The 26,836-nt window shown below is 36.8% G+C and overlaps 2 protein-coding genes across 6 annotated transcripts in view; one reads left to right on the top strand and one right to left on the bottom strand.

The window, feature by feature from the left end:
- CEP44 (centrosomal protein 44) lies at positions 1-14,268 on the bottom strand. 3 transcript variants are annotated; one of them, XM_040555496.1, is made up of 12 exons: positions 14,132-14,268; positions 13,257-13,321; positions 12,055-12,204; positions 11,269-11,416; positions 10,175-10,321; positions 8,800-8,907; positions 6,935-7,093; positions 6,356-6,565; positions 3,398-3,467; positions 1,326-1,453; positions 1,027-1,064; positions 1-200 (listed from the first exon to the last, which is right to left on the bottom strand). In XM_040555496.1, exons 3-12 carry the CDS (start codon positions 12,141-12,143, stop codon positions 143-145), a joined length of 1,155 nt encoding a protein of 384 aa, XP_040411430.1. In that variant the 5' UTR covers positions 12,144-12,204; positions 13,257-13,321; positions 14,132-14,268; the 3' UTR covers positions 1-142. The 3 variants fall into 3 exon arrangements, with proteins under 3 accessions (XP_040411430.1, XP_040411431.1, XP_040411432.1); XM_040555497.1 differs by lacking the exon at positions 13,257-13,321 and having other exon boundaries at positions 14,132-14,225; XM_040555498.1 differs by lacking the exons at positions 13,257-13,321; positions 14,132-14,268 and adding an exon at positions 13,899-14,079.
- The window catches only part of FBXO8 (F-box protein 8), a 19,566-nt gene continuing 6,988 nt past the window's right edge, over positions 14,259-26,836 (top strand). The window contains exons 1-3 of one of the 3 annotated variants that reach the window (XM_040555500.1): positions 14,259-14,389; positions 18,483-18,819; positions 21,088-21,214. In XM_040555500.1, the coding sequence (XP_040411434.1) occupies positions 18,491-18,819; positions 21,088-21,214 (456 nt within the window). In that variant the 5' untranslated portion in view covers positions 14,259-14,389; positions 18,483-18,490. Of the gene's footprint in view, positions 14,390-14,518; positions 14,746-15,328; positions 15,348-18,482; positions 18,820-21,087; positions 21,215-26,836 lie in introns of those variants that run through there. The other 2 variants (XM_040555501.1, XM_040555499.1) reach the window with 2 other exon arrangements.

Genomic DNA, 26,836 nt, shown 5'->3' on the forward strand with positions numbered 1-26,836 from the left:
ATTAGAAGATATTTATTCAAAGGAGTATAAGCACCAGTGATCATTACAAATTCAATATATTAAAAATTTAATGCTGTACAAACATACATATTAGTTTTGATATCCATAAGTCTACAGAGACCAGGTCTGAAGACCTGTTCTTTCAAGTCTTCTCAGAGGCATTACTTGAGGTTTTCAACAATTCTGAGGTTTCTTCTATTCTGAAATTAAAAAAAAAAAAAAAGTTTTACACTCATGCATACTTATTAAAACACAGTAAAAGGCAAATCAATTATTTCTTACTTTCCAATGAATCCAAAATACCAATAAGCAGCATTAAACCAAGTGGCCTGTCATCCCCCTTTTCTTCTGCAATTGGTTTGCAGACTAAAATGCCTACCAAATATCAATAAAACCTAAGTATACACAGAAAGAAGTAGCCCACTCAAAATTAGAGGAAGTTAAATCACAAAAAAAAAAAAACTACAGTTTATTTAGGGCTGGCATTTGTAGGATGTACAAATTTCCAGCTAAGAAAATATTATACAGCAATTCCTCAAGTGTAATAAAAATATTTCTTACAAAAAAATTTCTTTACCAATCTCAGCACTAGCATGAAACACACCTTAATACAGTTAATGCAATGCTTAGCCTAAAGTTGGTTTTACTTTATTTTTTCCTTAAATAATAATAAAGCAGAATGGAAATGTCATAGTTTTCAGGAATAAAAAGTTGCTCATTCCAGAAACTTCTATCAAAAGATGCTAATATTCCTATTCCTTGTCAATCAAACTCTAAACACTCTTTAATCTCCAGTTAATACTATTAACAATGCTTTCTATTACTTTTTAGAAACCAAAACAGTGACTCTTCCCAAAAATACAGAACTGTAAGTGGATTTATTATCCAGTGGAGTCATAAGGAAATGCCACACCTGATGTAGAGACCTTTGAGGTTTGGAACACATATGTACGTTCTCCATAAGCCTTAGTCCAGTACAACTCCCTCCTGGGAAATGAATTCCTGCTGCCCTTTCCTATTACTTACATTTTACTTATCCTTTCCATTCTTTGTCTTGTTGTCTCCTGCAATTTAAAAGCAACAAGTTTAGTGAACTCTTCAAAGCTAACATTCCTCAGATGGACTTTCAACCTGAAAAATTCATTGAGAAAATGTAACTTTAAGCACTGTTTACATATCGAAAGGATTTTTATGAGACAGACCTAGACATAGTTTTGCATAGTTTCCTTGTTTTTCACTAGTAGTATATACAACTAAAACGAATGCTTACTTGTTCTCTTGACCCCAGAAAGGAAATCAACTAAGCACTTGCCAGTTTTACTTACCTTTGAAATGTCTGTCAGACCATGAGAATTAATGGTCATGGCTTTGGGAGATGGGTCTGTGGATAATAGTGAACTGTATCCAGACGACTGATGAAGACTCTCTGGCATCTCCTCCTTCCTTTCTGTATCTATAGAGAAAGACTCATTTTTATGTCACCTTTGCCTTTTTGCTCCCTTACTGCAAGGTCAGCTATCAAATAGCTTGATTTACAGTATGTAATAACAGAAGAGAATGCATTGTTTAGAGAGAAATAAAAGCTACTGGTGAGGGTCCAAACTAGCTTTTTTCATTTCTTAAAACAAAAGTAGGTAGAGTATATTATGTATAACGAAAGACAAATTCCAAAAAGATCATTTAGGAAAGCTACCTTTTATCCTGACTACAGTAAAATCAACACTTAAACTAATTACTGGATCAAATATTAAAGAGTAATTTCAGAATGTTCACATTATTTGTACTGTGAATCACCTGTTCAAACATGTTTTTTAATTTGTGCAAGGTAACCTGTCTTTTAAGCAGCAAAAATATAAAGTCATCACTTATTTAGCTAAAAATAAGTTTTTTTGTCTCCCTAGCTCTGCTCCCATTGGACTAGTTTTAGGTCTGTTTCTGCTGTATGGATGCTGCATGCTATCTTTTACTTTGGGAAGGCTTTGATATTCTTCAATTCAGAATAGTGTTGTCAGGGAAAATAACATTTTAGTACTTAAAACAAGTGTTTGTGTCCTTATTTTTAATCATGCAATCATCTACAGATAAAAACTCTGGAACATGTTCAGCTACGCTATTCTGTACTTGAAACGTATTATTTTAATCAATTAAAAAGTGTTCCTTCAATACAGTAGTGATTCATGAAGAGCACTACAAGCAAAAAATGCATTCTGAGTACTGCATATCCTCAATATAAGAGTTACGACTGGCTGCACAGCCTTTAAGCCTACAATTTTCTGGATCATATTTTGGAAAATCCAGATGAATTCTCTAAGTCTGAAAACATAAAGGTTACCTTTTAAAGACCATCAGCCTACTTGCTGACTATGAAGTCCTCAAGTGTCAATAATATATCATTGAACATACAAAAGCAAGTAAACAAGTGGCAAGGTTTTTTGCTTTTGTTTTAAGTCTCTAAAAAGGTCTACAAAGAGGCCTTCCTAATTTCCATGGAAACTGGATTACTCAGATTAACAGAAGTAGGTTCCTAGTTACCTTTCCAGTTTCTATCCAATATCCCAAAAGGGGACAAAAAGGCCTAATAAATGAGAATACGAAATGCAATACTCTCCTAACTAATGGTGATAGGGATAATAGCCGCCATAGAGGAGACAGACCAAATTAAAGTGATGAAACACATAGGCTAAGAAGCTACCATTGAGAAAGAAATAAGAATTACTCAGGAACTAGAGAATATTTTTAGTTTTCTTCCCACTTAATGCTGTTTCATTGACTACTTGTGTCTTCCAAAATTCAGCTGGAGACTGAAAAAAGCTTTTGCTGTGGTCTTCAAGATAAGAAAGCTCAGTGAAAAAGCTAGTGAGGATAGCTGTTGTTTCAAAAGGGATGAAACTATAGAGAACGTTCAGTACAGATTATGAACAAAAAACTTCAGTTTTCCCTTTATAAGTAAAGAAAACTTAAAATGTGCAATTATTTTAAATATAATAAACTTGTGGCAGCAAATAATTTATTTTGTACTTGAAAATTTTATTTTTTAAAACATTGTAACTGCTTTGAAGTGCAGCCAACATTATTGCTTTTCACAGCTTTATCTACAGCACCTTAAATTTGCATCTGAGACTTTTGGTAGAGTGTTACTTACAACTTAATTAATATGCCATGCATTTGCATTAATACATTTAAAACAATTAGAGTAAATACAGCTTCTAAAGAATAAATTAGAAACACGAAATTGCTAGCAGATTCATTTCTTATCTGAAGCATGCATTTAAATTAAAAGGTCTCTAAATCACAATTGACTCTCTAGTTAAAAACCACTGTTTTAGCCAAGGTCAGCAAGAAGTGCTTAGCATATGACTTAATTTAAAAAAAAAAAAAAAAAAACATTAATACTCACCAGGAGAAACTGGAATCATATTAGAAGTACATTCTCGACTTACACTGCTGAACATTGATGACAAGTCTCTCTGAAATACAAGTTTACTGCATTTTAGCCTTATATCCTGTTTTAAGACATCTTTTGACTGAACAAAGTTATACATAAGTACCAAATATGCATGCATTTTTGTACACCAATCCAAGTATGTTAGCACTGCACAGATATTTTCACAGAACTGCTCTTCAGCTTAAAAAAAAAATCTTAAATTTCACACTCACATTGTGTTTAAGAATCCCCTATTTTATGTAGGATTTATTAATATTGCTGTTGATAAACAGGTCAAAAGCAAGTCCAAATATAGTGCATATAACTTAACAGAATGAAGAGTTACACTGTACTTGGCCTGTGCTAACAATTACATCTTGATGGTGGCTGCTGTGAAGTTTAAAGTAAGCAAACCTTCCACTTACAGTTGATAATCAGAAATGCAGCTCCTCTGTCCTAGAAATTAGTGTAAAGATAAACTGAGATTCATTCCACCTAAATGGTGAGAACTCAAAAGTCTAGTTTAAGCTAGTTTTTCAGGCTCCTAAATGAGACCGTTGTTTCAAGAAAGGTTCTCAGTTTCACTCAATCTAGCTTAGAAAAAGTTGTTCATGAACAAGGAATCAAAACTGATGTTCTACTCACAACAAATGCGTGCAATTTCCTAATTTCAAAGTTTAAAAAAACTCAAAAACAGACTTTTTTTTAAACCAATAACTATTATTATAATTTCAAATCTCACCCTGCAGTAAAATATATCACTTTAAATACTGGACTAACTATATCAGTTAACAGGGAATTATATCCAAGTAAATGAGGAAGAATTAGTAGGTGTTGTGTGGGAAGAAGCTGAAGACAACTGCAATTATAAGTCGTTAAGAGAAGGCAGAGGGGAAAAAAAAAAAAAGATTATCTACACTGACAGCTTCTGCCCAATTCCTTTCATTGAACAGGTTTGGCAGCTTTCAGATTTTCCCAGAGTTAAATGCACAGCTGCTGCTACTTTGGCAGCAGTGCAATACAGATCTTAGAGTGGTCCTGCTATGTTGGCTAGATGCCAGAAGTTCCCTGAAAAATGCAAGAGTAAGAAGAAAGCCGTAGATACAGAAGCAATGCAGAATTACTAAGAACAACTTGGATGGAATTTCCTAAAAACAAAGCAGAAGCAATTCTCTGACCCAAAGGGTTATTTCTTGGCAGTTTTCAAAAGTCTGTTGCAAAAAAAAAGTTACAGTTCAAGACTTTCTTTTTTAATGTAAAAAACTGCTTCTTTTGCTTTGAAAGAAGTAACAATACCACACACAAACTAAAATCAAAATTATTTCTGCAGATAATTTCTTACAGTAACATCTAGTAGAGACATACAATTATCTTACTGGAAATTTTTGAGTGGTATTAGTGTTAAATATTTTCACAGCAAGTATTCCAGACAGCTGAACTACTTCAATACATATGATACCAGAGTAACAATAAACCAAATTTACAGAAATGAAGGAAAAAGCCTAGTTTGAATCACAAGCCTTCCCATTCTGCTGTCAAAAGTAGCCATTGAAACTGTTAAGCAAAAAAAAGTAATTGATAATGTCAGTCATTATTGTCTGAACTACACCCTTCAGAAATATCCCAGCACTTAGTCTGAACACTTGTCCATTTCACGACTTTGCGTAACTAGCACACTTTCAAGGAACACAGGAAAAAAATATATTAAAATGTCTTGTATACAAGTATTAGCAACATTTTCATATTGCAGGGCCAGAAATACACTCTGAGGACCTGATTACAAGTAAGTTCAACATTCTTACAACTACAGAAAAATGAAACACTGATCAACCATTTTTCATAAGTTTTCAGCTTCTGAAAAGATTCTCCTGGTATCCTTTGGATACACATGCAAATACATTTTGAAATCAAGCATGCAATGACAAAATTGATGCTACAGGTCACTGCAGCTCAAAACACATGAACACATGTACATGTATGAAATTACGTAATGTGTGTCTTTATACAAAGGCATTTCAACACCATGAGAAATAAGACCGTCTCAATGTAAGAAAACACCTGATTTGCTCTGACATATACGCCAAATATAGCCGCATCACAGTTACAGTACCTTTTCACATTTAAAAATACAATGAGCATCACAAGTAAGGCTGAAGGAAAGGGGAGGGAAGAGCAAAAGGGAGAAGTATCAGTCAGGCTATAAATTTAAAAGATAACCATAAAATAGTAGTAGGACTAAAAAGGGAATTAACTTTTCCCATTGTACCGCTTATTTTTGACAACTTTAGATATATAGAACGAAGACTTAATCTTTCGGATGTATATGATTAGAGATCAGTCTGGAGAATTAAAAGATATGAATTCAGCTGAATCAGTGGAAAAAGTACTACCTCATAGATTACTGCAACAACAATTGCAGTCCGGTATGAGATAAAATTTGATAATATGGACCAAAAAAAGCAAGCTTAGATGTGTCCCTAACATAATGAAATCCTCCACTACAGAAATGGTAAGTTTTCAAAATATAGTATAATTGCAAGTCTACAAAAGCTTCCTTCTAAAAGTTCACTAACAAATAATAACCACACACGGTCATTACTCATGAGAATATGCTGAGCTATACCTGCTGTTCCTGAAAGGAAACCGTTTCCAATGGAGAGCTTTGCTTCAGAGCATGAGAAAGCAACAGAACTTCACAGTTAAAGAAAAAAATATCACCAACTCCACAAATAGCACTTGTATTCAAGATCACCCCTTTAAAAATAGCAAAGGGCATACATCAGGAGGTGAGAAAAGCATAAACAGGCTGAGAGTGTTGTGTCTGGCAACACTTCTGTTATCTGGTAACGGCTACACAGTACTAAAAAAAATATTTTGATAGTTATATCTGCCTTTTTTTTTTTTAGAGAAGAAAAATGGAAGTTGATATACCTTTCTGGACTGCACCAGCAATTCTGTTTCAAGGAGCAAAACTCGGCTCAACAAATTATTCCAGTCCTTCTCGTCTATAGTAATCTTTCCTTTCAGTCTCTCTTCTAAAGTATGTAGCCTATCTTCAATCCAATCTAGTTTATGAAGCTTTTCCTGGCAATCAGCAAGCTGGCTCCTTAGGAGCTCAATCTGAGAATTATCTTCTATGACCTGAAAATATGGATAAGAACACATTCTCTGATTTTGACATAGATATAATTCATAGTTTGATCAAATAAGCTAAGTGGAATTTTCCTCATGTTCAATAACCACATTCTGCTACATTCGAAAGTAATCTTTTAGAACTGTCATTAACAGCATTCACAGAACTAAGCTTTTATAGAAATTTAACAGAATTGTCTCTTGTAAAGACAGTAGAATTTGACTTTTTTATCCCTCCCCAATCATTTGTTATATATCTACTAGTTACATTTAAGAAGAATCCAGCTATCTTTTTAAAAACCTCCCCCCTTTAGAAAAGTCCTGTAAGAAATATTAAGAATAAGAATGCACGTAGACATCTTAAATAAAAATTCTTACTTGTTCACATTTAACTTCCACAACATCATCATCTATGCACAATTCTTCATCACCTCCCTCGTCTGGAAGGGGTGGTGGATGAAGCGGTGCTGAACAAAGGGGTGCTGGATGAAGGTCATCGCTAACTTCACTTCCAGAGTGCCGTTCTACTTGAGGTATCTTTTGAGCATGTCAAAAAAAAAAAAAAAAAATCACTGGTGTTGATCTTTACAAGAAACTCCAATTCCTCTGACAGGTAACAGAAAAAAAAATCTATTACTTAAACACCTAGCCTTTTCTTTTTTTTTAATCTAACAAACTTATCCCAACTGGTTGCAAAACATAGAAAGCAATAGCAGTTTAATTTTTAAAAAGTAATCACATACACGTGAAAGAACGGTAAAACAAATATTCACACAATTTACCATAGCTACTGAATACCTTGGTATTCCTTGAACAGTACTGAAATCATTAATGGCCTTTCTTATTGTATAAAAGGACATTAATGATGTCCAAGGTTATTAGATTTCAAAGTATGAAAGGAGGCATGAAACTCACAATACAAATACACAGTTTCAACATTAAAACTACCTCTATACCATTCAGAAAGAAAAAAAATAACTAGGAAGCTTGGAAGTCTTTTCCTTGGCTACTGCCAAAGTAGCCCGATTAGCTACATGTTTCACTTCCTTTGAATACTTTCCTCCAAGAGAGCAAAAGACAAATGTTGCCCTTCTTTCCAGCTGGAGCAAGTCTTATGATCTCTACCTGTCACAACACAAAATACTTTACCTAATGATTAAGAATCCATAATTACTAGCTTTATGCAGTATCTTAACACTTGCATATTACTACATGTTTTAGTGAAGCTAAAATTCTTCTCTTCAAGGGAATTCTTAATACACTTGCATACATACTTGCATACATACCCAGAGTAAAAAGTATTTTGAAACCTACACTGAAACCAGCATAATGTCAAGCCAAACACAATTCAATCTCCAAAAATGATGTATGTTGTTTTTCCCAATTGAATCTTCATTTTGATTATTGTTCCTCCTTTTTTGTATAATGCAATTAACAGACAACAGTACTTGATTGGTACTATCAAGACTGAAATCAGCTACTCAGTAAAAGAGAAACAGTTTTCTCTGTAATAGCTTGTTGTGGTTTAACCCAGCAGGCAGCTAAGCACCACAAAGCCATTCACTCCCTCCCTCCCAGTGGGATGGGGGAAAAGAATTGGAAAGGTAAAACTCATGGGTTGAGATAAAGACCCATGAAGAGATAATAGATAATAATAGATAATAAAAAGAGAGAAATAATAATCGTAATAAATAATTACAACCAGTACAAAACAAGTGATGCACAATGCACCTGCTCACTGCTCTTCAACCAATGTCTAGCCCCTTCCCAAACAGCAGCAGCCCCAATCAGCCAACTTCCCCTGTATTAATCGTTCAGCATAATGCCAGGAGGTATGGGACATCCCTTTGGCCACTTTGGGTCAGCTGCCCTGGCTGTGTCTCCTCCCAGTTCCTTGTGCACTCCCAGCCCCCTCACTGGCAGGGCAGCATGAGGAGCTGAAGAGTCCTTGGCTCTGTGCAAGCACTGCTCTGCAGCAACTAAAACACTAGTGCGTTACCAGCATTATTCTCATCCTAAATCCAAAACACAACATCATACCAGACGCTGTGAAGAAAATTAACTCTATCTCAGCCAAAACCAGGACATAGCTACTATTTCAGTCACCCACATTTTGAAAAAGATACCTAGTGTGATCAAACATTAGAACCTAAGTGAAAGCACATATTCTAGAAAGAGCCTGGGAGATTAGATTATAAATCAGATTAACATTTAGACATACAATGTAACAACTACATTCATACCTGTTTGGAATTTAGAGCACTGCCGTTGGGACCAGCAGGGACAGTACCACAATTTGACCATACTTCACACTTTAAAGGTCTAAGTTTCTTCCTTGTTTGGGATTTAACCTTCAAATTGAAAAGGGGGGTGGAGGGTGTGTCATTAACGGGCACAGCACACAAAGACATTTAAACCTCTGCAGTACAACACTGTCTAAATAAATTATATACTAAATTAACAGACAAAATAGATCTTAAAATGAATGCATAATACTCGTAACACCTATGCAAGGCTGCAACAAAGTTGGTCACAAACATAAATGATAACTTGCAACAAAGTTCATAGAATCACAGAATGGTTTGGAATGGAAGGGACCTTAAATATCACCCAGTTCCACCCCCTGCAGGGGTGATATTCCTAAATATCACCCAGTTCCATCCCCCAGGCAGGGACACCTCCCAACATACCAGGTTGCCCAAAGCAAACTGTTCAAGGTTGCCTTGAACACTTCCAGGGATGAGGCATCCACAGCTTCTCTAGACAACCTTTTCCACTGCCTCACCACCCTCAGAGTAAATAATTTTATCCTAATATCTAAACTAAATCTACCCTCTTTCAGTTTAAAACCATTTCTCCTTGTCACACTACACTGTGTGAAAGAGTCCCTCTCCTCCTTTCTTGTAGGTCCCCTCCAGGTACTGGAAGGCCATTCTAAGGTCTCCCCAAAGCCTTCTCTTCTCCAGGCTGAAGAAGTTAAGACTTCAACTTCAGGAACAAAAAAGTATGTAATTATGCCCCCAAAAGTGACAAATGAAATAAATACAAGTTCTGTTTCATATGATTTTATAACATCTTCAAACTCCTGTAAAATATGAAGACTGATTTTTTTTAATCAAAATGTCTTTAAATACAGCATACAATGATAAAAATACCTCAACAATGTCCATCAAATGTGATTAATAATCAGATTTAAGATGTGTACCACCAAAACACAAACACAAGTTCATATTTAAATTAAATGTTACAGAACTTCAACATAGCAGAGGATTTTGCTTTGTTTCTAAACTCTGCCTGTAAAGTCTGAGTTACATAAACATTCACTATGTTGAGAAATACAGGAAATACACCACCTAGTGTGAAGTTAAAATATTTGATTAATCTTTGTTTTAGTAATTCTATTTTGTTTATACTACAAAGCACTGTCAGCTTCACATCTTTTGTATACCCAACAGCACTCTAAAAATCTTAGGGGGAACTTCATACTAAATTTCCCCCCTACTTTGACTATCAGTAATGCTTCATCTTCAGATAAACTCATCTTCACCTTCTAACTGCAGCACCAAGGATATGTCAGAAGAAACATACCTCATAATAAAGTTATCATTTGATCAGTACCTTATTCAAGTTACTTAATTCCTTATGCTTTTTCACCACACAGTTGATAATGTCGCAAACAATCTGTATTTTTCGCTCTGCAAAGCCAAACTGAAGAAACTGCTGTTTTGTTAAAACCGGTTTATATTGAAATTGATCTCGAAGAAACTGCAACAAAATAAAGTTTGCTTTCAAAATCACCATATAATTTATTGTAAAAATAGCATGCTCAGGTTCTTATCTTTCCTTCATTCTGCAATTCAGAACTAACCAAATGAAAAAAGGATTGTTTCCATACTCTCAGCTGTTTCTTCTAGCTAAGTTTTCAATATACCTCTTCCAGAAGTATTTCGTTCACATCATGCTTGCAAAATTTATGTCAGTCTAAAACATTAAGTTATTATAGATGTTAATATTTAAAAAATTAAACAAAATATAACCTTTTCACAGTGAATGCACAGTAACAGCTTGCATTGATCTCAGCAAATGAGTGAGAGGCCTAACTAAGGCTTACACAAAGACTTTGTAAAGGATTCTCTCCTATCCTCAGATGGAAAGCTAGTATGAATAAGCCAGTACTAGTTAATACATCCAGACTCCATTTATAAAACGTTTATGTCTATATTTAAGAATAGTGTAAAATTATTTTGATTCACCTTAAAGAATTTGATTCCGATTTATAAACTCTTAAGAACTAGACTTTTAATATTAATTTGCCCTATGTTTTAAAATAACTGTTTCTTTGTTGTGTCTTTATTACAATTACTGAAGTTTGCCTTTTTTTTTTTTTGCTGGTTATGATTTCTTCTAAGGTCACTTCTCGCTACGTAACTTATTGTGCAACAAATGTTTCCGTATTCCTCACACCTAAAATAAAACTTAATTATGTTACTGCTTCTATGATTGCCCTAAAATTAGAATTTGGACAACAATATCCTTTCCTATTTTCAGGAAAATCTAAATAAAAACTTGCCCTAGCCACTAGCCGTCTTAAATCTTAACCGAATTGCAGTTCCTATTCACAGCCAAAAACTTTTACTCTCACTAGATGTTTAGTTTTTATGAGCCCATGCACAAAATTGTGTCTCTTCTGCAAAGAATATGAAGACAGATACCTTATAAATAGCTTCAATAAAACGCAAGTCGCTCTTTGCTGTAAGCTCCACATCACACTTTACCAGAAGTTCTGCTATGTGAGTTGAGAAAGATGTAAAAGAATAGCTGATGATAGGTAAAAATGAAGTTGGATCACCCTTCACTAACCTGTTGAGATACAAAAGTATTTTACATATCAGGAGATAACAAAAGCCCTTAATTACATGATTACAAACATTTTACTCGAAAGGTGTTTTAATATTGCCAGCATGTGACACCCAAGTTATACTGTTTCTCCTTAAGTTTTTCCTCTATCTTGATTCATAGCAACTTACCAGGTATTTCATTCAGCAGTCCTTACTATTATCTGTAAAACTCCTGAAACAATGATTTTCTGTGACCTCTCATATCATTCTAACATTGGCAGGTCTAAAGCCCAAGAGCATTTCTATCTCAGCATTGAACACGTTATTTGTGATTTTCACAGGATGAAAATTCCTGAGGAAAGTTTTGCTAGCACTTACAAAGAAATAAGGAAGATGACAGATTAATCAAAGAAAATAAGAAAACACCAGAAGAAAGAGCAGCAAGACAGTGGCAGACGTTAGAATTATTCTAAGGATTGCTTAGACTCGCAAAATTGCATTACCTCTTCTTAAAGTCCCTATTTATCAAACCTCAACTTTTCATAGACATACCCTTTGTGCTTACTCATCACTGGATGCAAAGCTAATATTTATACATATCTTGTTTACACATCTTGTTGTCATCATGTATTAGCATAGTTTATTCACACTGCTACTTACATTGTATAATCTACATCTCTTGGATAATTTAACAAGCGGAGTCCTTGCTCTATTTTTCTTAAACTTCCTTTTAGGTCTCCTGTTGCCATTATTCCAAATTCTATTCTTCTTTCAGATTATGAGATAGATGTGATATCGTACACTCTTCCCCTTAAAAACAACAAAAAAAGAAAAAAACATTAAAATTACTAAATGCAATAGAATTGTCATTGAAATTTAACAGGTATCTGCTCATCTTTTCTATAGGCCACTATTTCCAAAGTGTTACAATACAGCACAGAGCTATGGCTCAATACTAATACCACTCATCTTCCTCATTCCTTCAGTATCAGGATCAAGTAGCAATGCCTAATCCCATCAACTATCAGACCTTTAAAGATAGAGATCTGAATGCATATTAAGAATTTAGGACTGGCTAAATCAACTAAAAAGGAGTGAACAAGTTTCTTTGCTGTTTCAAATCAGACAATACTTCTCTATTTAGATGATCCATTAAGAACACTTAAAATTGTTCACGGGGAAGTGTGGCAACCGGCTGCCCAGATACTTCAAGATAGGACTAAGCTAACTGGAACTATAAGCAAAAGGTCCAGTTCAACTTCTACGTTGTCACGCTCAAGCTGAGAACCTGCTTTTAATTTATTATGAGCTTTGCTTCACAGAAAAGACTCATCTAATGACACAGAACAAACTACAAAGAGGTGCCTCTCTCTGCAGAACTATCCTACAAGGAAATTGAGGACTGCAAGAAGAAAAAAATGACAACAAAATAGAATCAACAATGCAGGAGATCACCAACACCCAGAACAGCTTTTTCAAAGGGATAAAGTACAGAAAATTTATACTTTTAAAGCAAGCAGTACTGATTAGTAAGTTCTCAGATGGAGGTAGGGGAGACTGAAAAAAAAAAAAAACTGCCATGAGAAATCTAAAAAATTGGCAATGGAGAGTTGCTATTTATCCTTCAGGATAATTACCATTATCCTTCATATTTCCCCAAAAGCCTGCATAAAAGCAATGATTTCAGCTGTAAAGCCTTAGAGCAGAAATTTATCATTTGTTTTTCTGCTAGAATCGGGCAGATGACTGTCTGGCGCTATCTTCATGGAATGCCTTTTCCTGCCAGAAAACCACTACTTTATGTTTTACCAGGCAAAGCAGTGAGGAGGTATTGCCAGACAGCACATGCATGAAGATATTATCTCAAGATACAGAATTCTGTGAGGTAATTTGTCTTGCTGACGGGTAGGATTCAGCCACTACAAACCTGAAGACGAAAATAGAATTATAGCATCGTTAAGGCTGGAAAAGACATTCAGGATCATCTGGTCCAACCATCCCCCTACTACCAACGTCACCCACTAAAACACATCCCTAAGCGCCAGGTCCAGCCTTTTCTTGAACACCCCCAGGGACGGTGACTCCACCACCGCCCTGGGCAACCCATTCCAATTCCTGACTACTCTTTCTGAGAAGAAATGACTCCTCATTTCCAACCTAAACCTCCCCTGGTGCAACTTGAGGCCATTCCTTCTCAGTCCTATGACTAGTTATCTGTGAGAAGAGGCCGACCCCCAGCTCCCCACACCTTCCTTTCACGCAGTTGTAGAGAGCAACGAGGTCTCCCCTGAGCCTTCTCTTCTCCAGACTAAACAACCCCAGCTCCCTCTACCACTCCTCAAACAGCCTAGGTGTAGCATTGCCAGAAAGGAACTCAGGCGAGCACTCCACCTTACAAATTCGTTACCCGATATTACAAAAAGCTGAAGCAAAAAGACAGTTTAAAAGGAACTTTAAAAAAAAAAAAAAAAAAAAAAAAGTAAGAGCCTGCAGTCACAACGCACCAGTTGTTTTTTTTTTTTATTATTATTATTACTGTGCCTCATGGCACTTAGCCCAGTAAGCCTGAAGAAGATGCCCCCCCGCGCGCCGTCCCGTCCCCACAGCGCTGCCTTCCCGACGGGGCAGGGCCGGGACCCCCGCCCGGGGGGCAGGCCAGGCCAGGCGCTGCCTCCCCGCCGTGCCCCCGGGTGTCCGCAGGGCGCCGCGCCCCGCCCGGCGCGGCCCCGGCACTCACCACCCGCCTCAGGCGCCCGCCGCCGCGCGGCCCAACGGCTGCTTCCGCTTCCAGCGCGTCCCTCCGCTGTGACGCCACTTCCAGCAACAACAGCCCCAGTCCGGCAGGAGACGCGGCGGCGGCCTCTCTGCGCGCCCGAGGGGCTGCCGGGCTCCCCCCACCTCCTCCCTCCGCCCAGCCCCGCTCTGCCCGGCGCGGCTCCCGCCCCGGCTGGCAGCGGGCTCGTCGCGGCGGCGGTCGGGAGCCGAGCCCGCACAGGTAAGGGGCCCCGGCGGGCTGCCCTCAGCGGGGCAGCCGGCGGCAGACGGGCGGGCGGCGCGGCCAATCGGAAACGGCGGGCGAACGGGAAGGGCCAATGGGGGCGCGGGGGCGTCGCCTCCCCCGGAGTAGAGGGGACTGGGGCGGCCCCGGGGTGCCCAAGGGGCTGCTACAGGGCTCCCTGCCGGTGGGCTTTGATGGCTGCTGCACGGATCCCGCCGAAGATCTGTGCCCGGCCTCTGCGTTGGGCTTTATCCGGCCGGGTGACAGCCACTGAGCCCCTCTGGTTTAACCCGGGCTGCGCTCAGCTCTTAGTGCCCTGTCTTCAGGTCTCCGAGAAGGCTTTGGTGAGCCAGGTAAGGGGGTGAGGCGAGGGAGACGCCGTTCGGTGGTGCCCTGGACACCGAAATCAGGCTTGGCAGATGTGGGGCAGGCGCAGCCAGGGAGGTCAGCGCCTTATAAATAAGCTTCATGTTGTTTTCCCTGCCTAGTTCGTGCGATCAAGCCATCAAAAGGTTTCCATTACTAGATAAAGTTATGTAAATTGGAGGGTTGGAGCCCACATTTGAGCGACTTACTGAACCCGGAGGTTGAAAATGGACGTTCAAAATAATTGAAAAATATACTTCTGGGCACCATTACTCTAAGGGCCACATAATAGCAGTGAGTCGACTCATCGTGTGTTACGAGTGAGTTCTCACAGCGTTTATCCTGGATTACTGCAAAGCCAAAAGCAATTGCTTGATGGGGGAAAGGGGACACAATCCAGCAGACGGCATGGCGGCTGCTGGGTAGCCACACACACATTAAAGCCCGTGAATTTCAAGCAGCCGTTTCTGAGTGGTTTGGGTTGTGTCTCTCTTCCCGTCATCCCTGAAACTTCTTCAGTTGGTACTTAACATAGAGCATCAATCAAAAGTCTGTTTACAATATTTCTGCAGTGGTATCATGTGCCTGAGTATGTGAGTACGTTATAAGAGCTCTAGTTTCTTGACAGTTTTGTTTGTTTGTTTTTGTCTCAGAGCCGCTTTTTAGTGTTAAATAATTTAGAAGTGGTTGTGTCGTAAGTGATGTGTCACGCTTAGCGTTGCGTAGGGTGATAAACCAGCAACAAGTGTTAGTGCTCTTGTTAGCTCGGTATTGCTCAACAGAGTGTATTCTGTGAACAGGAACTGCTAGCTGGGTATTGCAGTAAAGACAGTAAGCTAGCAACTAAAATTTGGATATTTGATTTAGGGCTAGGTAGAAAATCTTGATTCCCCTGCAACCATGACTGAGTTCTTTACAGGTGCTGCATACAAAACAGAAAGATAATCTGATCTTGAAGAGGTTTGAAAGCAGTTATAAAATTGCTAGATCCTTACCAAGCACCTTAAAGTTTGCTTGATAACTCACAGGGCACAGCCTTTCTACAGTCTGTTTCAGATACTGCTGTTGTTCTTTCTGTCTTGTCTTTTTGGTATATTACGGTTATGGAATTTGTCACAATATGATTCCTAATGTACCTCAGAGCCTTAAAAATTTCTTGTTGCTACTTTTTTTTTGCCTTTTATTTAAAGTATGTCCAAATCATTAGTACTTTTGAAAGACTTTTTTTATCGGTTTGCAGTTAACAAACGTATATAGAAATGTAGCTTTGTTATAATGATGGAAACTGACGTCAGAGTAGATGTCAAAAATACTAGCAAAATGCATTCCTTAATGACTTACAAAAAACTACCTTAATGAGAAGATCTAGCAGAACTTTCCTTTCTCCTTACTTGACATACACAGTTCACATAGGTTTTATTATTTCTTATTATGTAAAATTTCATGTTTCATATTTCAGTACTGTTGTATTTTTTCTTGCTGACTTTCTTGCTCATATACAGTGCCTAGCAAAATGGGAACATCATCTTAATTGAATCCTCGAGTTCAGTGATAGTAACCCTTTTTGAAAGGCTGTATTTGCTCAGAAATTTTCTTTATCTGCACTTTTCATCCCCTAGGAAAGTATCCTCCTAGCTCTTGGCTGTTGTGTGGCCTACCCAAACAAACTGGTTTTGAGCTTTGTTCTTTACTGCACAAATATACTCTGCCTGCTCTTTGCAGCAATAGAAGCAGCAGCTGGAGTTGGGAGTGGCAGGAGACTTGATGGGTTTATGCTTGTAGTCCCAAATACCAATTCTGGCACACCTATCTTTGATTCATTTAATAGCTCTTGATTTTATTGCAACTGCACTGGTGATCCTCCTGTGGGATTAACATTCCTTCTCCTTGGAGAGATTTAGCTGTTCAAAGACATAAAAAGGTGGCACTGAGCAACTGCAACTCTGGGAATGATATCGCTTTAAGAAAAAAAAAAGTTGCTACCTCTTATTTTAATCTAGCTGGGCAATTAAAGGTATAGGCAGAGTCCTTTGTCTTGTAAATGTGTTTAATTTACAGCTGGATTTTGCAAAGATCAGCATGAATTACCAAGGCCTCTCCATTGCTTATGCTTTTTTTTCTGTATTTTCTGTAATTTCTCCATTTTTATCACTCGCCTTATCTGTGGCCTGTTTCTTTCTGCGTATGTAGAACAGTTTCCATCCATTTCCAACTTCTAACAGTTTTAAAGCCCCATTTTTAATTCCCTCTGCTAGTAGAATATAAATAACTTTAAATGCATGTGAGATCCTGTCAGACCATATGGGTTTCTTTCTCAAAAGTCAGCATCAGGATCCTGCAGATTCCTAGTATGATTACTTGGAGTGGTCTGCCATTATAGCAAAACCCAGAACATTAGATATATCGCCATATATGCACTACTTGTGATGGGATTCAGACAACATTCCAATAATGAATTAGTGTGATACATTATACTTTAATTTTCCTTCTTAGTAAATGCAGGTTATTACTGAAATTTGAATTGTGGCTTTCAGAAATCATCAAACCTGAATAACATAGAGGATCTGTTGTGTTTATTACAATCTGCAGCCAAGTTTGACAAAAATAAATAAATAAATAGATGCAGTGTACAAGTCGTGATAAGTAAATACAGAAGCCAGTGAGTTTTTTTTCTTTGTGTGAGGTGACTTTTAATCTTGTCTCTTACATTCAGTCTAAGTACTTCTGGGGTACCTCTTAAGGGTTTGGGATATGAGATTGTAATGCAGACATTGAAAAGGCTGTAGAGAGGGACAGCAAAGAGAAAGGAATAGACACCACCTTGTGTTCCAGTCAAGACTTCTTCCAGGCTTTCAAAGCAGTGGCCTTACATTTTGGAGAATTGTTCAACATCATAACTGAATTTACTGTCACAATGATTTCAGAATTCAACCTCAGTGTTGCCTTACATTTATTTATTTATTCTTTGTCACAGTGATTTAAAAAAAAAAAAGAAAAAAGAAAAACAAAAAAGAAAAATTTAGGTAGGTCACTGTGTTTCCTACAGTTTTCAGGATTTTCAAAAATATTAACTTTTTTTGCTTTACTTTTTTTTTCTTACCTTTCTATGTTATCTACCAACCATCTGATGGATCTTTTATAAACCAAAGGTTTCGAGTTCTCACAAACAAGAAAGTGAATCTTTAATATATAATCACTGAAGTAAGTTAGAAATATTGTAGCTAAAAGCCATTCCTAAGTTGTTAAGTGTTGCCTTAATGTCAGCATATTTTTATGTGCTTCCCAATCCTGAGGACAATTTCATTTTTCCTTACGTTTTTATAGCATTTCAGTATTTCTAAATAAGCTTTTTTAATTACGTTTTAAAGGAAGTGTGAAAAAGATAATTACAAATATTCTGATGGTTGAGTCTTCTTAACTTGCATCAGACATAGATAATCTTTGGTACTGTTTGCAGAAGTTTTTTTTGTTAATTTTGTAACTCTTCAAGCAAGGAAACATTTGGAAAAAAATCTTCTAGTTTTTGTTACAATTTTTGCTTTCAGTATTTATTCAGTTGCTCCTTTGGAGACAGATTAAATTGTCAGCATAACTTTGACAAAAAGTCACTTTTTTGTTATTCAGAACAAACCTACAATTTTAATTTTCTAATCTGTCCTGACTCTGTCTTACAAATATTTTTAAATAGCTGAGAATATTTAACTTGTATTTTTATGTCCAACAGGCTCGCAGATGGGTCAGGGACTCTGGAGAGTTGCTAGGAACCAGCAACTGCAACACCAAGGGTACAGTGGACAAGGCTATCTTACCAGAGAACATGGCAGGAGGATAGCTACTAACAGTGTTTCCAATGCAAGCCACCGGAAACAAGCCCAAGGAGGCATTGATATCTACCACCTGTTAAAGACAAGAAAATCTAAAGAGCAAGAAGGATTCATTAACTTGGAAATGCTGCCACCAGAGCTTAGTTTTACCATTTTGTCATACCTGAATGCAACTGATCTCTGTCTAGCTTCGTGCGTCTGGCAGGATCTTGCTAATGATGAGCTTCTCTGGCAAGGGTAAGCAAAAAAAAAAAAAAAAAAGTTACCTGGAAATAGTAAAAACAATTATTAAACTTAAATGTTGTCTCAGAATGCACTTTGTATTGTTCAAACCTTAGCAAAGGTTTCCTAAGTTAAAAGGAGAAACTTGAGTACAATTTAAAAATGTGTTATTCTGGATTTGTAATTACTATCAAGTATTAGTAGATGTTACTATACACACAAGTGTGCTTGGTGTAAGCATATATGTGTATTACTGCAAACCTGTTGTTTGATTATGTCGTGGAAAAAAAAGAGGGCTTGTCTTCTCTTTTGTATTAACACACAGCTGAACTGTTTGTATTATTACTTCTCTGAACTTCAAATAAATATCTAGCTCAAGCAAGCAAATATATTCAGCTGAAGCTCCAGGTAGAAGGGAATGAGAACTCATGTACTTTACTTGTCTTAGAGCAACCTAAACGTTTGCTTTTGGAAGACAGTGACAGAAGGAAGGGGGAAAGAAAAGGTAATTTCTGCAAATATATCATGGAACTTCAGCAGTTGAACAACAGCTGAAATGCATTTATACAACTCGCAGAGGTAATTCTGCTTGTTTATATGTCCAGGAAATAAATAATAGAATGTTCTATCAAATAAAATAGTATAGGATCAAAATTGAATTACAGACACCATCTTTGATATTTGGTGTTTTACAGCACTAGGGAAGAATCCTATGAAAGCATACCTAGCTTAGAGTAGATGGTCAGCAGAATGTGTGTCTTCCTTCACAACATAGTCTTACCCCATAACTTAACTGACAGTAAGTAGTATTAATATAGTAAATGGGTTATTGTTCCAGGTCCTGTTTATTTTCTTTTCTTTGTGCTCTAGGTTTTTTCCTTCTGTCATCTATTTATTTGCCCATCTGCATTTGAAGCAGTTTCCCTTCCTATTATGCTTTATGAACTGCAGTAATAGAATAATGCAATTATGATTTCTTAGTCACAGTTGTTCTGTTGTTGGATACTGTTGTCTTGACAGAAAATATGAATTCTGGTGAAGGTTCTGCTAAGCTTCTAAGTTTATGCACATCTTAACATTTGAGTAGGTATGCGTTGTACTGTTTTTGATCCTTAGTTTGAAAACCATGCAAAATACAAGTAAATTTCCAGTACTGAAGCATAAGTGTACTATAGCTTCTTAATTAAACAATTGTATGCAGTGTATATTCTTAACATGCTGGTAGAAAGTGTATTTCCCTCAGAAATATTTCATCCTGTGAAACACCTCATATATATATATATAAAAAAATAAATATTCAGTGAAATCTTCACAAATATTCCTTCCAAGCATACAGTTTGGTGGTGAAAACCTGTCCTTATTTAGCAAATTTATAAAAGTCTCAGTTCACATAGTATCTGCAAACATCTTACTTTTTAATATTCCATTTGTATTGGATGTGTTTGAGTTTAGACTTCAGCAAGTCCTGTGGTTGTAGTTCTGAACTCAGTCCAAATAAGACTCAGGTTCCTGATCTGAAAACCAAGTTTCTTTCACATTCTCAGCAGTTACCTGCTGAATTCTGACTACTGTGGTCAATTATTTACAAAACAGATGCCTTAAAGCAGAACTGCAACTGAAATAAGGAATCTATATAACAAACAGAGTGCCTAGAAAGTGATAGTTCAAGGGAAGTTCAGATGCTGTCATCAAAGAAAATGAGATGAGGGACAGAAACTGATGAAACTGATACGGAGTCGGGGTGGGATAGAAAGAAAAGAAACTGGGACCTAATGGAAAATATAGATGAAATACACATGGAGGGGTGGGCTTGGATCACATAACCCAGACTGGTCAAGACTGGAAAAAGGACAGGTAGAAAGTAGTGAGTTGCATAATTTGATGCAGATGTGGCATCTCACTCACTGCAAAACTGGAGCACAAGAAAATAAACACAATATTTTAATCTCTGATACTGCTGCAGGAGAACTTGTCACTTGTTACCCACTGTTCGGATACTAGAGTGCCAGAGGTCCCAGCTGTGTGGATGTCATTATGATGCCACCTACTGGGATGCATTTTGAGATTGCATTCAAATACACCAAAACCTGCAAAAGAAAAAAATCATCACATAATTGAAGACTTTAGCAACACACATGCAAAAGGCTTAAGAACTAAGTGCTACAATCAAGCTTTTTCTTATTGTTTGGGTGTTTGGCTTTGCAGCAGTCATTACATATTGATTCTTTAAATGTATGAAATACAGAAAAGAATTTTGATAATAGACTAATTCTGTTTTCATAGGTTGTGCAAATCCACTTGGGGTCACTGTTCTATATACAATAAGAATCCACCTCTAGGATTTTCCTTTAGAAAATTGTATATGCAGCTAGATGAGGGCAGTCTCACCTTTAATGCCAACCCTGATGAGGTAAGTGAACTGTTGCTGACAGTAATAAACAGTTTAATTATGACTGTTGTTTTATAGCCATAGACATATTAGAAGCAAAGTTTTAATAGGTATTGTTCTACAATAGGACTGGTTAATGCTAAGATACAGCCCCTTCTTGATCTTTTTTGCATATGGTACCTCTGCACATCATTTACATGGCTTGCCTCTTAAATGCTCTGTACGGTAGTCTGACCTATGGATGCCAGAAACTCATTACCATGTATTGGCATGGGAACAAGGGGGAAATCCTAACTGAAGAGGCAGTGAGAATCTTAAAAAGGGTAATAATACGCATACATAAACTAAAATGCTGCTTCACATTATGGATTTGATCACACTTAGTTGACTTCATGCAAAGCAGGATGAGGTGTAAAGTGACAGCAATTACTTCTGTGACAATTGCAATTTCTTGTAAAGCATTTTTAAACTTTCACTGTCAAGGAATGCATCTTGAAATATTACGGAAGAAGATTTACTCCTGAACTACTCAACAGATTGGTTTGATTTCTGTGGACACTTGTTCTGCATAAAGCTAATCTTCTTTATAGTATATAATGCCATATATTTATTTTCAAAAAATACCCCATGTCAAACTAAAAGGTTTCCATTTATTAATTCATGTAACTAACTGGAAAAGTCAGTTTCTGCCTTCTCTCTGTCACCTTTCAAAGAAGAAAAGACTTTGAGAGTAGACATCTTTTGCCTGGGAAATACATAGTTAATGCCAAAGTGACAAAGAGAGTCTTTTGTGTACAAAACCAGACTCCTCCTGCTTCATGTTTCCTAGGAAGAGTTGGTAGACAGTACGGAACAAAAGGGAATATTAACTTCCTGCATATATTTATACATACACAAGGAAGTGGCAATTGAATAAATCCAAAGTAGGAAAAGAATTAAGAGTCATGAAAAGATATACTTCCAGGAGCCAATAGTTCACTCTGCTGATAAGATGCAGAAAACATGAACTTATGACCGCAGGGTGAAATAAATAAAGCAGTCATATGAATCATTACAATAATGGGATTTTGTTTAAATTCTTGCTTTATCTCATATTCTGCTTGATAAAGAAACACACTACTTTTATTAGTCACAAATTATAGTATATTCTGTAATTTCTCTCGTAGAGCTCTGCCTTGAACTTTGATACACAGTGCTGAGATGTCTTATCAGCACCTTGCTGCTTGAGTGATAAGCATTGATTTTCAGCAGTATTTTAATGAATATAGTAATAAACATAAAGCTTTGCAAATGAAACACAATGTGTTTTCAAGGATATATGAAGTTTTAATTGGCAACAGCCTTGCCCACCCAAATTTTTATTTGCCTTTCAATTTGTCTTAGGATAATTTTTCATTTCATATTTCAGTTTATAATATACTGTTATGTTCCAACCTAATTTAAAGTAATTGTGCTAGGTTTAAAGTACTTGGAGCCATCACAAAATGCACTGAATAAAGGTGTTGGTATTTTTCAAGGAAATGAAGATGAGCAAATTAGAGCTACTTTATAGTATACCTAAACTAGGTATTAAATTTGTTATGCTACATTCCTTCTGGTTTCATTATAGTTATATTGTACAGTGGCGATACGAACAGTCTGTGTCAGGCCTAGTGAGAGATTAAAACCTCAGGATATCTCCTAAGGGCTTCTGTTCCTCTCTCCCTGTGGAGCACCATAGCCTGGCAGGAATCATTCAGGACCTGAGTTTCAGGAGAATTCACAGATACCATTGCTTTTCTTGTTTACAACTGTGATATTGGCAGAATTATTATTATAAGGACAGTGTGACTGGAATATATGATATGACATTCCACTATGACAAATTATGTCATGGAATTTCCTGCCAAACTCTGCTTTACATTTGATAACAGACCTGGTCAAAGTACTATAAAAATAGGAATATTTACAGCCACAGGAGCAAGATTCTCCAAAGGACACCGCCCATGTCATGAAAATGGGTAACCAGGCTCCACAGCAACAGCTCCAGAGCTAGCGGTGGCTCACGGGGTAGGGAAGAGCATCTACACACTTTGTGGTAGGATTCTCTGGTTAGCCATTGTTGTGTGCATGGTGTTGTGATATCTGCTGTAATTTAATGTATCGGTTGTGTGCATGAGCTTGCATAATTCATAGCAGGTGCTCACATTCTGCTGAAAGGATGTGCGTAATCACATTACACAATCTGAAAACCTTCTAATGCATGTTTGGTTTCTGTTCTTTTGTTTGTTGTTTGGTTTTTCATCATAATGGCAGCATCACTGTAGCCAAGATTTTGGAACTTTTTTTTGTTTTCTTTTGGGAGAAGGGGTGGCTTAGTGTTAGTATTAAGACTTGAATATGAATATTCTGTTGTTTAATCTGCCTACATGGTCTCTGCTGTATTTTATTCTAAAGAGTGTATGGCATATGCAAAACGTTTCTCACGCAGTGCTCATTCCATATCATGTATGCTTATGACTCAGAGCTTGTAAGCAACCAGAAGTTATTTCCCACTTTTTTGTATAGTGTTTCTGACTCCCTGCAAAATACACTGTCAAGTTTATTACACGGGGCTATGCTATGGATTTAAGATTGGAAATGAAGGTGGAAACATACTTTGGTCAGGAAAGAAGATCTAATTTTTGTTTTATTCTTGATGATAGCAGTTCTTACACATTCTGCTTAATAGCATTTATTTGTACGGATTTATTGGAATCTGGACAGTACTAAAGCTCTCAGCCTTCATAGAGGTCAGGATATCCTTTATGTAGCATAATAACAGGAAAGTACAGTAAACAGAGACAGTGTTTACACTGTACTTGGCTTTCCAATTTATGGAAGTTGGCTCATTCATTACCAGCCGCCCTTAGTTTTCACTAGGGAGGTGAGTTTTCTGTTCTTGGTTATAAATGAATTTTTAGTGAGGTGCATAAAGCTACCTTACCTGGCTTTTAATTATAGATAGTCTGTAGATAATAGAATATTTACTGTGCTGTATATTTCTAGCCAAATTTTTGGAACCCATTTCATAGTGATCTACTAAGCAAGCCAAGGATGAGATCCATTGATTTATTTCTCCTAAGAATATTAAAAGTATGTGCATGTGACAGGGGCAAGAAGTTCTATGTGATTTCAACTTCCATTCTAACTATGTGAAAAGGTGGAATGGATGAGAGAGTTGAAACCATTTTGAAAACTGTCCTTTTAAGTCAAAGAACTTCAGTCATCTAAATTACCAGTTATGGAAGCTGTGTAACATGAAAAATATTTCTACAATTAAAAGATTGCATCACAAGTGTGTATCACCGAGACTGTATTTTAAAGACATACCATGAAGGAGGCTGTTGAAGTGGATGTTTTATATTGTGTCCACATTTGTCACCAAATAAGTAAATCACTGTATGACTTGATAACTTAGGAAAAGAACCTTATAAATACCTATTGGAAAATATAAAATCAGTACTTGTGTTCTGTTCTGGAAGAATCACCATGAAATGTATTAAGATACTGTATTTATGTAGAAAAGAAATGTAAATAATAATACTGTACATTTCTAATTATCATTACTAATCATGTTAGTGTTACCTAGAAGTCCCAAATAGAAATTGGGGATAGAAAAGGCCAGGGGCCTTTATTTATATACAAAATAAGAGCAGAGTCACTGCCCCCCAGAAAATCATCTATATAATCAAGCTAGTAGTTAAACTTGAATTCCCGTATTTCCTAAGCATTTATTTAAGAATGTTTACATTTATTTGGTGATCAAAATCCTCCTTTTTTAAAAAAAATATAGCACAGTCTAGAAAGAAATCTGCATTTCATGTTGATATTTACATAATCCTACCAAAGCCTGAAAAAGTCAACAGAAAATGCTAATGTTGATATGCTACTAGCAATTTCCTTAGTCACCTTTTAAAACTACATAAGCTGAACAAATAGAGCAGTGTACAAATGTTTATGTCAGATTTCAAATATTAAGTGAAATTTGTCTCTATTGACGAATGTATTTGTCATATATTTAGCTGTAGTATTTTTAAATGTCCATTAGGTAAAAAGCATCATGATCTCCTACTTCTGATTTGGCAGACAATTCCATTTAAATATTAAAAACAAAGAACGTTATGTGTAGGAGGAGAGGAAATGTGATTTCAAAGAGTTCTGTGTCACCAACGTAGAGTGCGGTTGGTTTGCTTTGTGTGTGTAACTAAACAGAAAGGTCCAAGGCAACTACAAATGTTTTAATGTTAACTACTTTACTGAAAAACTCTGGGAGTACTATTAGAAGACAATCAATGCAGAAATTAAACCAATTTTGTAAAAGAAAACTTTTTGATTTTTAGCTGTCCTGTATGGATATAAATGAATGGAAAGACTCTTGGGAACTAGAGGAAGTAAGCTAGAGGTGTCAGTGCTGTAACAGAATAGATTGGTAATATAAGCATTTTGTGACTGGAAAAAAGAAAAAAAAAAAAAAGCAATTATAGAAAATAAGTTATGGAAATACAAGGAATTGATTTTCTTGTTACTGTTGAGCTATAGCTGTGATTGCTGTTTCCACATACAATCAAAGTGCTCTTTCATCCATGAAGATTTTATCCAGAGCTGGCTTCTTGGCCATGGAAGGCAAGGTGTCTTTAAGGAATCTTTCCTAACTCTATAATGCTGAGAATATCATAGGGACAAACAGGTTCCTCGCAGAAGTTAGAGAGCTGCTGGCAATCTAGGCTGTTGTGCTGTTCACCTAATTACTCTTCCTCCAAACCAGCTCATCCTGTTCTATTTCCTAAGCGTTAAGACCTCTTCAGACCTGGTGGATAGTGGCCCAGATCTGCCTAGCTGAATTCAGTCAAACGTTGCCTAGGAGAATCACCAGATGACTGAAAAATAATCTTAGCATAGATTTTAACAGCGTGTAGGACTCCTTATTTCAGCTAGTATACCTGCCACAAGCAACCATTTTAGCTTCCTAAAGGGATTTATTTGAAATGTGGGTTCTGAGAGGAATTCAAGGCAGCGTTTACAGTGTTACAGAAAGCAGATTTGATGACATGCTTTAAATCTTGAAAATAAATTTAATTTGCTGTGAGCGAAAATTTAAGAACTTTGAAGAGAAATCAGGTTTCTATTGCTGCGAAGTATTTGTGGTTGCTTAGGAAGAAATAAACAGCAACTAAAGATGATGGCTTGTGTTGAAGTGTATTTTATTTATGCCCTGTTTATTTGTGAAAGAGATGAGGAAAATGAATAAAGAGACTGCATTCACATAGAGAGAGATTGTCAAGTGTTGTGTGGTGGGGAGAGAGAGGGAATTAAGAGACAGGATAAAAACATTTTGCAAAGACTCATTAGAGTATCAGATAAGGATCCTACACTGAGTTGTAATCTAGTGCACAAAGGAAATGACTTACAGCATTTACTGACACAGAAAAATCAATCCCCTATTTGTCTTGTTTTCATGTTGCTTCATCTATGAAGTGCCAGGTATTTTCTGGATATGTTGCAGAAGTGTTCGTTAAATAGCTGCAGCATAAATGCTTTTAAAAGTAGAGCGTTACTGAAACTTCTTTGACAGGGTCCAGTTTATATTACCTTAAACAAGCACTTCTTAGTGAAGCAAATGCT

Source organism: Cygnus olor, chromosome 4 (genome assembly GCF_009769625.2).
Source record: "Cygnus olor isolate bCygOlo1 chromosome 4, bCygOlo1.pri.v2, whole genome shotgun sequence".
Taxonomy (NCBI): Eukaryota; Metazoa; Chordata; class Aves; order Anseriformes; family Anatidae; genus Cygnus; species Cygnus olor.

What these genes read in the sequence shown, in the direction of transcription:
- CEP44 (XM_040555496.1), bottom strand. Translation starts at nt 12,143, where the DNA reads ATGGCAACAGGAGACCTAAAAGGAAGTTTAAGAAAAATAGAGCAAGGA. An exon ending in AATTAAGTAACTTGAATAAG is followed by an intron (nt 8,908 to 10,174) that starts GTACTGATCAAA and finishes TTCAATTTGAAG; the next exon opens with GTTAAATCCCAAACAAGGAA. An exon ending in GTGCTCTAAATTCCAAACAG is followed by an intron (nt 7,094 to 8,799) that starts GTATGAATGTAG and finishes CATGCTCAAAAG; the next exon opens with ATACCTCAAGTAGAACGGCA.